At 39.6% G+C, this 12935-nt stretch overlaps 1 protein-coding gene and 1 long non-coding RNA gene across 2 annotated transcripts; one reads left to right on the forward strand and one right to left on the reverse strand.

The window, feature by feature from the left end:
• Positions 1 to 789: 789 nt before the first annotated feature.
• Positions 790 to 12006, forward strand: LOC110842863 (reticulon-1). Its single transcript, XM_022088704.2, has 11 exons — positions 790 to 946; positions 1233 to 2759; positions 2848 to 3249; positions 5609 to 5644; positions 10308 to 10396; positions 10494 to 10565; positions 10680 to 10726; positions 10806 to 10907; positions 10986 to 11092; positions 11192 to 11297; positions 11401 to 12006. Exons 2-11 carry the CDS (start codon positions 1280 to 1282, stop codon positions 11444 to 11446), a joined length of 2487 nt encoding a protein of 828 aa, XP_021944396.1. The 5' UTR covers positions 790 to 946; positions 1233 to 1279; the 3' UTR covers positions 11447 to 12006.
• On the reverse strand, positions 8812 to 9265 carry LOC110842865. Its single transcript, XR_002547376.2, has 2 exons — positions 9075 to 9265; positions 8812 to 9008 (listed from the first exon to the last, which is right to left on the reverse strand). It is a non-coding gene; the product is annotated as an uncharacterized LOC110842865 (long non-coding RNA).
• Positions 12007 to 12935: the final 929 nt, after the last annotated feature.

Consider the following 12935-nt stretch of genomic DNA (forward strand, 5'->3'; position numbering starts at 1 on the left):
CTCTGCTCATTGGTTTTTTCTAGTAACAAGACTGCAGAATTGGCGAATAATAAATAAACACAGATCCATCAACTACTCAAAGTGAGGGAGGTAAGCATAAAACTATTTTTAAACGACTTGAAGCAGTTCACGTCAGTGTAGGAAAAATCAGACGAGCATCACTTTTGGGTAGGAATTTTCCCTGCGGCGGGGGTGGACATTGAACGAGCTGCTGCTGTTTTAGCACTTGTTGTAGCTCTGTATTGTCTCATTATAGGATAAAAAACATCCTTCGGTTTAATCCGCATTTGACTGTATCCTCTCTCTTTCCCCACCACTCCACTTTTTGCCATTTTCATGAGGAACGACGACGGCGTGAATTTAAGTAAACCATGGCATTGTTGAGGGGTATTAAACCATCCCCCAAAACTAAAAACTATGTATGTATGCTGTAGTGGGAGGAAAGCAATAAAGTGCTGCAGAGATATCTTTTGCCAGAGACAGAATAATTTGATACGATGATGATGGGAAAAGAGCGACGCGATTCAGAATTAGCAGTGGAAGGAAGCAGCAGTAGTTCATTTTTTTCTTGGTCTTTTCAGCTAATGAGACTGGTATGTGGTGCCCAGTGTAGCGTGGTGTACTACAAAAGCGATGCATTTTACAGTGCTGCTGACTGTTGTTGGCTGAGTCAGAGTTGAACAATTTGAGATTCATCATCTGAGAAAAAATTTCCGTTTTGCACATCCGAGTAACTCGGTTCATCTTCTTGGGCTTGAGATTTCATCCATTTGCTTGTTGCTGCGGCTGTTGAATTTACATTCGCTATTTTCTTTCTGCCGGCTCACTCACACCGCAAAACTACGCTGTATTGATCGAGGTGTTATTTTGGTTGACCAACGGAGCCAATTTTTGCGCAACTTTTCTCTCGTAAAAGTCGTAAACTTGGCATCAATTATTTACAAAGGTGAAATTCTGATAAATAAGGTTACGAAGTGGTGCTGAGGGGAGATTAGGAATTTAATTAGTTGCTTGATCTTTGACTTTGCCTGACTGATCCGGCCGTATTTTTAGTTAATAGATTATTTTACTACATGTACACGTGTTTTCTTGCTCGGTCGGTCGCGTCATCGTCACGGTCATTAAAAAGGTGGCATTTGCCCCTATTTTTTACTTTAATACTTTGTGTTTGTATTACTTTACTTTGAGTCAAGAAACAATACTCATTAAAATTTGTATTCTTAATATTGCAGAATTTCAGTGAATCCTTTGTTGGGAGCTCAATTATAAATTAGGCATCATGGATTTCACTGGAGATTTCACTGGGTCTGGGTCTGATAAGGACAAGGGTCGCGAACAACAGCAGCAACAACATGATCTCTTGAGTGGGTTGATGGGGTCTTCGTCTGTCAGTCATGGAGGGGACAGCCACTTTGAAGAGGACTTGATGCGGGAATTTAACCAGAAAGCGACCGAGTTGTCCACATTTTTGGACGAGTCGACCCCCATTCATCCTGCCGTGGCGGCTGCGGGAGGGCTGGGCGTTGATTTGCTCAGCGCCACGTCTGTGTCTGAAAAGAGCTCCACGGACACGAGCCCAAATCCACCAAATCTTAGTACCCAAGCCCAGTTCATGGAAGCTATGGGTGGCAGTGGAGGTTCCTCTTCCGGAGGAGACTTTGACCTCATTGGGGATTTTAATCAGAAAGCAGACTTTAGTAGCAGCGCGGGTGGAGATTCAACTAAAATTAAGGAAGATTTAATGTCGGCATCTCGTGAGTATGGTCAAGATTCACCGATGGATCTCGGGTTTGAACAGGTCGCCCACGGTGGTGGCGAAAAGAATGTCCAACAGCATTCCGTATTCGGAGATCAAATGGTGCCTCCCTCGGAACAGTGGACGGGTATGGGACACCCCGAAGTTGACTTTCACAACACCCAGTCAGAACCGGTGATGAAGTTTGGTGGTGCTGATGAAGAACGTGAGTCACCTAAACTCCCGGATGAGCCGTGTTTCAAACCAAAGCCCGAGTACTCGTCTTCGCACGGATTATTGGACCCGACCTTCAATATTGAGAAGAGCAGTTACTCGGCCCCAGAAGTAAGTCCAAAGCTTCCCAGTCCTAAACTTGAACATTTCTACGAAGGTGTTGAAACAGGAGAAAAGGGTGGATTTCCTGTTGCAGCTGAAATCTATGACGATTATTCACGTCGGGATACCATGGCGTATCAAGAAGAGTTCGAGGCCAAGGATTCATTCAGAATGACAGATGCAGCACCCCCACCAATTCCTAAACATTCTTACGAAACATCATCATCATCTCCACCTCCCGTTCCTAAGCATGCGGATGAAGTGTCGTTTCAAGAGCAGCGGGGAGGTCCGCCCTTTATCCATGCCACATACGATGATAAAATTGATGATGAGTTTGAAGATGACTCGTTATCTCGACCACTATCGCACAAACTCTCAGACTCTTTGGAGGTCTTGAAGGAGTCTCCTCAGAAGGAAATGCAATTGGACGAATCGCTCATGGATCTCGATGAGCTTCCGTCTTCCTCTTCATCCAACGCCTTTGACAAGAATATTTCTGGTGGTGGGGACTTTGGCGGTGGTGAAATTCCAAGGGAAATGCTCGAATCAACCCTCTTCTCTCAACAACCTCCCACGTCCGTGACGGGTGGAATGATGGACGAGGAAGAAAAATATGAGTTTACTCATGATGTCGACCAAGCCAAACCGGTAGCTTCCATCCCACCGTTTGCAAATCAACAACAACGAGGTACTGATTCTATTCTACTCTACCATGATTTTATAATGATTTTTTATAGCTACCTTCATGTTAATGATGCATTCATGATTATTTTCAGTTGATGACATTCAACCACCCAAATTCTATGAAAGTGAAGAGAGCTCTTCCCAACAGAGCAGTAAGGACAAAGATCGGGATTCACCGTTCTATTCCCCCTACGACAAGAAGACGGATCACTTTGAGAGTAGTCCGACTCCTCCCCCTCAAGAACAACCAGAGGTTGTCGAGGTCAAGCCACCAACCATTCCCAAGACTGAGATGTCCGTGGCTCCCACCATCGTGGAGAAAAAGGTGGAACCACCTCCCCCTATTCCCGTTCCAGAGGAAAAGCCAAAACCAAAGGTGGTGGAACAACCGCAAGGGAAAAAGGCCACCGCGCGCCACTCGGTCGAAGTCACGGACAATTCAGACTTTGAAATTAGCGAAGAGATTCAACAGATTCTCAACACATTTAATCCAAGTAAGTAAAAATTAATATATCGTGTATTCTTTTGTGCTGATTTTCATGAATGTTGGTTGGTTGGTTGGCTTGTGATGTAATGTACTTGATATTTCTCCAAGTTCATGAAGATTCGTCCAACGCATACAAAAATCGCAGACTAACACAGTTTTTTGTCCATGCAAAAAATGCAGATACGACGTGTAGTACTTTTTTATGAGTCAGAATCTGGTGAGTGACCATGAGCAATGTTTACCAGAAATACTTATAGTTATGAGACGCCTCAGGCTATTTTAGTCGGTCTAGTAACTGCTAACTAGAACAACAACAATGCTATATAACCAATACTTCCATTGTTCCCGACACTGAGGAAAACCTAAACCTAACGAACCAAAGGTTACAGTTATTGTATGCAAACAAAGGACGTATACATATTTTAGTCAGACCGGACATAGATTGTGTGAAACATGTTAAACGGGAGACTTAAATATACATTTTAGGTTGGGTCCTTTGTCATTAATTTTGCCCTCTATTTTAACAACAGTAAATTTGGTAAGCAGGGCACTGCATATAGGGACGCTGTTGAATACATGTATAGCTGGTGGTGGTGGTTGGTTTGGTCATGCTCACTGCGAATGGAGGCTCTATAACGCTGTGGAGTCTTCTTGTTTTGCTCCAGTGGAATTGACAGTTATTCCGTTGCCCACTATTATACCACATGCACTTCTTTGTACACATGACGATATTGACGTCGTGCTGTTGATTCTTGTATCTCGCTGGACTTTGAATTTTATTCGATAACACAAAAAAAAGTTGTGCACAATAATTTTATTTTCTCATATTGACAACCAAAACCAGTGGTTCACTTCTGGAAAATAACGACAGCAACATTTCTTGGACCGTTAAAACATAAACACAAATTAATTTCCGAGTTTGAATTTTGGAGCAGTATTCAAACAAACAGTTGTAAGTTTTGTTTTCATTGTTTACCCTTTCCAACAGTAATCTTCAATCTCTCGTGAAGGCTTCCTGATTTTAAAAATCTGACTTCATATTACAAATTGCATTACAATTACGCACCGTTTTCTAATTTAGAGACGTTTTAGCTTGACATAATTTCTAATTATCAAATTGAATCCACTTTTTGCAGAATAGACAAAATATCATTCGTTCCGTTTACTGTGTATATAGCTAGTTGAACGTTGAAAAAGTTCTTTTTAAACAGTCCTACATTTTAAAGAGATATTTATGAATATTCAAAGTATGCAAACGTTCAGTTGCTCGCAAGCTCTTGCATAATGCGCCCAGAATATATTCCAATTTAGAACATGCAACTCTTATCTGTATTTAGGCAACCATAATCTGCCTAATGTATGTATTCTCTTTGCCTGTGAAAAGCAATAACAATAGTTATGATAGTATTTAACCTGCATAACCTCTCTCATACATGCACATCGAATATCCATCGTTAGTATTCTCAATTCATTTATTTTATGACGAATGGAGTGCATTAATAGTGTTGCCTCTGTCCGTGCATGTTCTCATCTCGTCGTTTATTATTTGATACCCATCCATGATTATTGCAATTATTGTTTTTGCGAAACTATAATATGATCAGCAGCAGGAGCAAAAATATATATTCACATTGTGCATCCATGATCATGACCAGGAAAACCAGTTAAACTAAACTTTGGACTTGTACTTATTGAATTGAGATGGGAAAGTGGGGAGGAATACTTCTCAGGCATGAAGAATGATGATGATAGTTCTCTCCTCGACCTTGCATTAAATTCATTCTGTTTTAACTAAGGTTGAGTGAGAAGAGCGCTACCATTTGTTGTTTGTGGAGGGGAGGAAAAAACTAAGATTAAATACCCAACGACAAAATCTGCTGTGTCCGTATAGCCGCATAACACATCATTCCTGTAGTGTAGGTAGAGAGAGAGAGATTGAAGATTACTTAAAATTTTTAGAATAAAACCACGGTCTTTAACTTCTAGCGTCTTGTATGTATTCAACTAATATCCAATTGGTTGAAATTCCCTCTTAGGAAAACATGACGTCCGATTTCGACAACAAGAGTACAAACGGGTCGAATAGTCCGTACAGCGATTTGGGAGCTGGCGATCTCATTGAGAAGGCTCTCAGTCCAAGTTTTGCCAGTGTATTGTGTCCAAGTAATTAAATCGGTTTTAATCAATATTATTATCATTAAAAGGTCGTGTACCAAAAATAGCGACAACAATTTGTACACAAATTTACAAGCCAACCAATTGACTAACATGAACGTATATAATTGCATTACTTCGCAATTTCATGACTTTGCATTTTCCAACGCTAAACTAATTATGACCATTTATTTTCTTTTTGTCAATTTTAGGAGCGTGGTTTGACCCTGCAAAATTGCATCCCACAGGTGAGCCTCGTAATTTAATTGTCCTCTTAATTGATTTTGCTTTCACTCACTCGGACCTTTCTTGAGGCGACGTATATATGTACGACGTTTGCTAAAAGGGTGGTCAAAGTGGTCGGATGGAGGATCTCATAATTTCATTTCATCTTTGCTGGAGAAGAGAGAAAGCGAGTAAGTGAAAGCTAAATGCGTCGTGATGAGTGGCCACAAGAAAGAGGCTGCTTTCACTGAGCGGGAAATGTACACGTGCCATCCTCCAAGTTTTGTGAAAGCAGACAATAGAGGAGTGAAACGTCGTAGAACGCGTTGCTGGGTTGTTGTGTTGGTAGGTGGTGGTTGTTGCTTATGGGAGAAAAGGAGGAGGGTGAAAGTCCTCCAAAATCACTTGGTTACAACATAGGAGGGAAAGTGTAGCATGGATAATGCGGTACAAGTTTTGGTGCAGGACTTCAGAGACCTATAGCCAGACGAAGAGGGTGGCGATATTCACATCCTATCAACCAATGCCCTCCTTTGCTGGGCACGCCAGTATTGTACACGAACGTCGAGAAAGGATCGCATGTGCTTGAAAGAGTACGAAATTCCATGCATTGCAGGTTGCTCTCCGAATATACGTAGATATGTATGTATGGAATTGGATGATGAGCATATGATAGCAAAGTAAACAAACAGAAGAAAGTGTTTCTATTCGTCGTTGGGCATCCCCTTTGAATTGAACAGTCCGACTAAGTAAGCAGGGAGAAAGGAAGAGAGTGGTTCCAGAGAGTTTCTTTAGTATCGATCCGCACTTGGAGAGTCGGGACGAATTCGTGCGGGGGGATATTTTCATTCTCAAAATCTCGGAGGAGGATATTATAGCGTGGTTTGGGCGACTCTCTTTCTCTCTCTTGGCTTGGCTTTCTCTGCTCCCTACAAATGGAAAGTAAGTCCTCCATCCAATAATACAAGTAGGTATATACACATAGTCAAATTCGGGAATATAAAATTTAGTTTCGGAGGGTAAAGTTGACGCTTGAGCCGTCCCAATTTTATTCCACTGTTTACGTGCGTGAGCTTCTGCGTTGTATGAATAGCATTGGTCGAATTGATGTCGTATATAATAGTGCCAACCTGGGAACGTCCTATTGTATATTTCTCCCAATCTATTGCTGAATCAGGCGTCAACTAAACTAGGTCTTTCAACCCTAATAATTTCAGTTCAAAATTCAGAAAAATATTTACAAAACGTTTTCTCCTGTCGAATTGTTCAATAACTGAATATACAAAAAATCTCCTTGTGTGAGAAAAAGCTCTACTCCAGTTGGTCTACTCTCTTTATCGAGGTCGCCGATATCTTAAGGCTATAAGCTTGCCAAATACTTGAAACAAGTTGGGCTATATGGTTTTGGCAAGAGGAAGTTCGTTTTTAGACGACGATACTGTTGAAGATTTAAGCCTGTTGTTTTTGTGTTCCGAACAGTTTCAAAGTTCGGATCCGAGTTTTCTCGGAAACTTTTTTTTGCACAGTCTTTAAAAAGTTTGTCGTGGAAGCATTTGCACAAACCTTTCTTTTCGGACTTGTGACGAGAGTGGATGGAGCGTGAGTGAGTGAGTTGTTGGAGAGAAGAAAGAAGCTATAGAAATGTGCATTGCTACAACTGCAATGCACTTTCAATAAAAATAAATTCCGACCTATTTCCGTGATAAAGTCATCTAGTTTGTGTGTGTGTGTGGGAGCGTGAATCTGTAAAAATACGAAACAATCATGGCAGGATTCATAAACAGAGAGTGCTGTAAGTGTAATAATACATTGATTTTTTATTAATCTGTCTATATACTAGCAGAGTATCTCAGTTTTCAATAATCTTTATGGGAGGTGAGGTCGTAATCCTAATTATTCATTTCAACAAATTTTTGCAAACTGACCAAATAAAGCAGAATTTATTTATTGTCGCTGACATTTTTATGGTTTACAAGTTCAAAAATCAAGGGCATTTTCATGTATATGTATCATTTTTTTAAATCATGAAACCATATCAGAGTTGCAATATGCTTCCGTTTCAAATCACACACTGAACTTTGATCTCATGATAAGTCAGCATTTCGCTTTCATTGATTCTTGATTCATTCTCTTCACTTGAAAATAGTTTGTGATGGAAAGGCAAGGGTTGCGAATTTTAGCCGGTTGCACGAGTCACATTTGCCAAAAAACCGGAGCTATTCCATGCTGCTTGGCTGTGTGATATACAAAGTTATCCATGACATAAGGCGTGGTCTGGCCTAAATGCTATCTTATCAGAAAAAGTGTCTCCTCGGTCGACGAGTTTGAAGTGTTGGAGTGAGGTGGAGGTTTGTTGGCATTTATTTTATCTATGCAGTTTAAATCTCAGATTAGTGGAATATATATGTGATCAGGATGATGGCGAGTGTGCAGTGTTCGTTAAGTAAGATGTACCAGCACTAGTTGGTTATATGAGCTACTGCTCCGATAGACGGCAAGGAGGACAAAAGCTCTAGGCTCAAAATAGTTCATTCCATAAGCTGATTTAGGTACATTTTTAGATCCAGATATACTAACTCTGCTCATAGTTCCACATATTTCTTATGCAATGCCAACAAATGAAGTATTTCTTTTCTTTGCTCTTTGTGAGAACCACAAACTCGAAGCATTTCACCTTGATGAATTAATTTTGACTAACGAAATATGTAGCACAGAATGAGAAATACGTATGTTTTTAAAGACTATTATTGCGCTAATCCTAAATGCTTCTACCCTGTATTTGATGGATTTTATTGGTTTCAAGTGAAATACAAGATGGAGTAGAAACTTAAAAAGTGAAACTCTGCTAAAACCAGTTGAAGTCGGGCAAGCTTGTTGTAGAGGTCATGATACCATTTTATGTTGCATATGTATATGAAAGAGATGTGCTATAAATGCAGTATTACATTTGTGTCTAAGCAGCTAGGGCTGATTTGCAAATAAATAATGCAATCTTTTGTGCAGAATGTTACAAGAGATCCTCTCTTTTCACTGCTATGTATATATTTATGTAGTCAGGAGCATTCACTCTTTCCCCTTTTTGTCATTTCATGTAACAAGTCTATTTACTTGAAATTTGCTATGAAACTGACAGTTCCGTCGCATGTCGTATGTTTAATCATGCAATAATTAGTGAAACCACGCTGGTATGTGAACTTGATGTTTGAATTAGTGTGTGTATTGTTGCTTATTTGTTTGTTGGTGAGTCATCAATTCATCATCACTTGCTGGAACGAAACAGTTGGAAGTATTTAATTGACACAATAAAATTGAGCATCCTCGTCATCAACCCGCAGCGCTCTTATTTCAGCATGTTTGAAGTAATTCATGCGTGACCCTGGTTGGGGGCTGTGCTGGGGGTTTAAAAAACCAACATTTATATATCTATATAGGGATCCAAATTGTTGTTGTAACCTGGTGTAGCTTTGGCTAATAAGGGATCGGTAGTTGTGATGATGCTGGCAGCGTTGGAGATGATGTGACCATCCGCTTGTGAAGTGTATGAGGCGTAAGGTGTGGGATCATAGACTTGTCCGTCGAGTTGTTTCGTTGCTGTTTCTGCTGGCTTCATACGTGAAATAATAAGAACTTGTTGCTTTATAAAAGTAAGTCCATCTTTATTGCACTCTACAATAAATTGTGGCTGCTGTTGCACTATTGTGTGATACAAGATTCGAATGAATATTATACCCAATGCTGTGTAATCCACCTCAAACACGCAGATAGGAAAGGATTATACGCACCACTCTGTGTCTACATGCAGCAGTTTTTCAAGTCAACTTATGGCTGTAAAGGCACTAGGGAATGTCCATATATTACGTCATCATTTTAGTGGGTGGGTGGTTTAGGTCTTCCTATCTTTCCCATGTTAAAATTCCCTATCCCTTAATGTTTACGTCGAGTGGGTGGGTGCTAAAATCGAGAATTCTTGATGACGTAATATATGGATGAACCCCTAGTTCTGTCTGATAGCTGCTGCCGTAGTCATTCATAGGGGGAATTTTTACGGGTTTATTACATACAGACAAGTTATTACTGTTAGATTAGTAACTCGGGTTACTCTTCTCTCAAAGTAATAGTAAAATAATCAGAGACACCCACAAGGATTTCATATTCGCGATATGGGAGCAGACCTGCAAGTACTTATAATAATATAATATTGAACACTCGTCGTCATAGTTGGTCACATCAAACTGCTTACTGGTGCATTTAAGTTTGCAAAGCAGTATGTTACTGATCTCATTGGAGTTTCCATATTGAGCAAAAATCAGGAAACCATTCTTGCGGCGTTGTGACTTTCGTTCAAGATTCAACTTTCGGTTGTCATTATTGTCAAGACATCGAGTCCGTCGAGTGAGCATTTAGTTTTCAGTGCTTTCAGTTTTAGCTAGTGGAATAAATCAGTCTTCTTTCTTTCTGTGAAGTTCGCAACTGACCACGTTGCGAAATCAAACCGTCCATATGGGTCGCAAACATAGACAGGGCTCAAATGGGGATGTTGCAGAGGTCGTCTATGATGATGGACCTGGTAAAGAAAAACATGCCCATGCATACATACATAATTTCATCTCCCAATTCATGAGAGCAATAAGAATATGAGATTTGTTGTAATAATGTGGTAATAGTGTGTATTTTTATAATTTTCAGTGAGCGAACTCGTTTACTGGAGGGACCCCAAGAAGTCTGGCGTCGTCTTTGGAGCTATCTTTGTCGTTTTGATCGCCTTGACCTGTTTGGTAAATACACCAATAATTACCTTACTTGTTCGCGACCTCGACCTCAGAAAGATATTGACAACTTATCAATTTAACCTTATCTGTTTCTGTGTTTTAGTCTCTCATCAGCGTCGTTGCATACACTTCCCTTGCCGTGCTTTCAGGCACCTTCGCGTTCAGGGTGTACAAGGTAGATACATATTGCAACTTAATACCACATAGATTGTTCCTTGTTGAGGATTTTGTGGACCATGCTAAATTTGGAGTATTTTTGTATGTTAATATTAATCTGTGTAATGTGTAGGCCGTACTCCAAGCTGTTCAGAAGACCACTGAAGGTCACCCCTTCAAGTACGCACATCATCACTCGTTGCAAAAATTTCGTGTTATTATAATGATGAGAAATAAATATATGTCTTTGCCTACACAGGGATTACCTGGACTTGGACATCACGTTTTCTGGAGAAAAAGCCCAAGAGCTGAGCAACGCTATAATCAACTACGCCAACACCGGTATCCTCAAGTTGCGACGGTAAGTTGACACAAGAGCAAAAGTACAAAATTATAGGATTTCATCATCTTGCATACATATTGCAACTTATTGCTACAGATTGTTCCTGGTTGAGGATTTTGTGGACTCTGCTAAATTTGGAGTATTTTTGTATGTCCTCACGTACATTGGTGGATGGTTCAACGGACTCACCCTCATCATCTTGGGTAATAAATTATTACTAACAATAGTAACGAATTGTTACGCACATGTAGTACATGCACATACATAAAACGTAAATTATTTTCATTTGATTCGTTCTGTAGGTGCCATTGCTCTGTTTTCACTCCCAAAGGTCTACGAAACCAACAAAACGGTTATCGATCAATACATCGATCTGGTCTGGGGAAAAGTGTCCGAGATTAATGCAAAGTGAGTGTTTCTTCAACTTTCTCCTCATCACAGTCGTCACGCACATTTCGTCACTAGCTCTTCTAACACGACTTGGTTCTAATTTTGTTGTTCACTTTCCTAGGGTCACCGCTGCAGTTCCCTTTTTGAAGAAGGAGAAAGCTCAGTAAACTGTCACCGTCATCATCACATCTTTTCATGAAAGCAACAAGCATAATATCCAGCCCTCCTAAATATATAAAAAAAAATCAACTAGTTGTGGAACATGAATTTTGAGTATGTATCATCGAATGGATCATGTGGATGAGTATAATTTTGTAATTGTTACGTATTGTAAACGCGGCTGTATTATTTACTTTTTATGCTGAGCACTGAATACTACCAATTTTGTTATTAGAAAACTAAGAATGTTATCAAATTACTTCAACCCAAGAAATAACATAAATGTTCCCTCATCGTCGTCACTACTCACTCAATTATTACTCTTGTAGTACCATTATTAACTCTAACAATAAGACATAGTGCAAATTTCACGAACTAAATATTTCATGTTATTGCTCGCAGCGTGCTATCAGTAGACTGATAAGGTTTTGTTTTTGAGTATGTCGGCAGGTTCAAAATTAATTACTTCATTTGCAAAGTTTAAGTGGCAGGGCAAGTCCATTATTCTTATTTTTAACAAGGAATAAAATCTTGTGAGCCTGTTGTCACATTTATGTATGTAAAACCACTCTTTCTGTTTATTTTGGCTTTTATTTATTTGCACAATCAATTGGTTGTCGCATTCAGTCAATCACTTTGATTTGACGTTGTGTTCACACGCGGACGCATAATAATGTGTATGCCCCTTGTTTACTACTATGTGATATAATAATAATGCGACAAGTGAGCAATTGTAATTGAGCTGCTGCTGCTGCTGCACTTTGTCACATATTGTACATACAGAATGCGAAGCATAACGAACGGTCAAGTACAAAGCAACCGTGCATACTATATTTATTACCATAAGAAGAATGTATTTGCTGTGTGGTCAGGATTATTATTGCAGCAGCTCTTCTGCTCCAAAGTATAAGCCAATGTGTCAATGAGTCAAGCAGGTCTATTGTTCCAATCATTACATTCTGAATTATTAACCTTTTCACTCTTTCCTCATATACAAACTCGTATCTTGAATTGACATAAATTGGAACTTTTATAAATTTGATGTCAAATATTTCAATAACTCAAATCTAACAATCCGACCCTATTGATCCGCTGCTTTCGAGAGGAGTGTCTTCTCTACCCTCATGCTAGAGTCGATGGGTAAATTAACGAGTATACATAATTCGTATGCTTAAGTATTTTAGGTTGGTAGGATAAGCTTCGTAGTGTACGCTTGTGAGTAGTGTACGCTTTCAGTGCAAATCACGCAATTGTCGAATATACATAGTTCATTTCATAAGTAAGATGTACATGCTTTCACCAATGGCTTGTTTCCGATAGCTTTTACCCTTCCGCCATAGGTAGGATTTTCAGTTAACTATGTGAAGAAAATGGGATCACCGTTGTTCTGACCAATTTCGTTTAATGATTTGAAGTGACATTAATTTAATTTACAAATAACAAGCCTTGTAGCAGTAAGATTAATTTGAAGTGAGTCATTTAAAAACATGTATGTAT

Source organism: Folsomia candida, unplaced genomic scaffold (genome assembly GCF_002217175.1).
Source record: "Folsomia candida strain VU population unplaced genomic scaffold, ASM221717v1 Fcan01_Sc002, whole genome shotgun sequence".
NCBI classification, from domain to species: domain Eukaryota; kingdom Metazoa; phylum Arthropoda; class Collembola; order Entomobryomorpha; family Isotomidae; genus Folsomia; species Folsomia candida.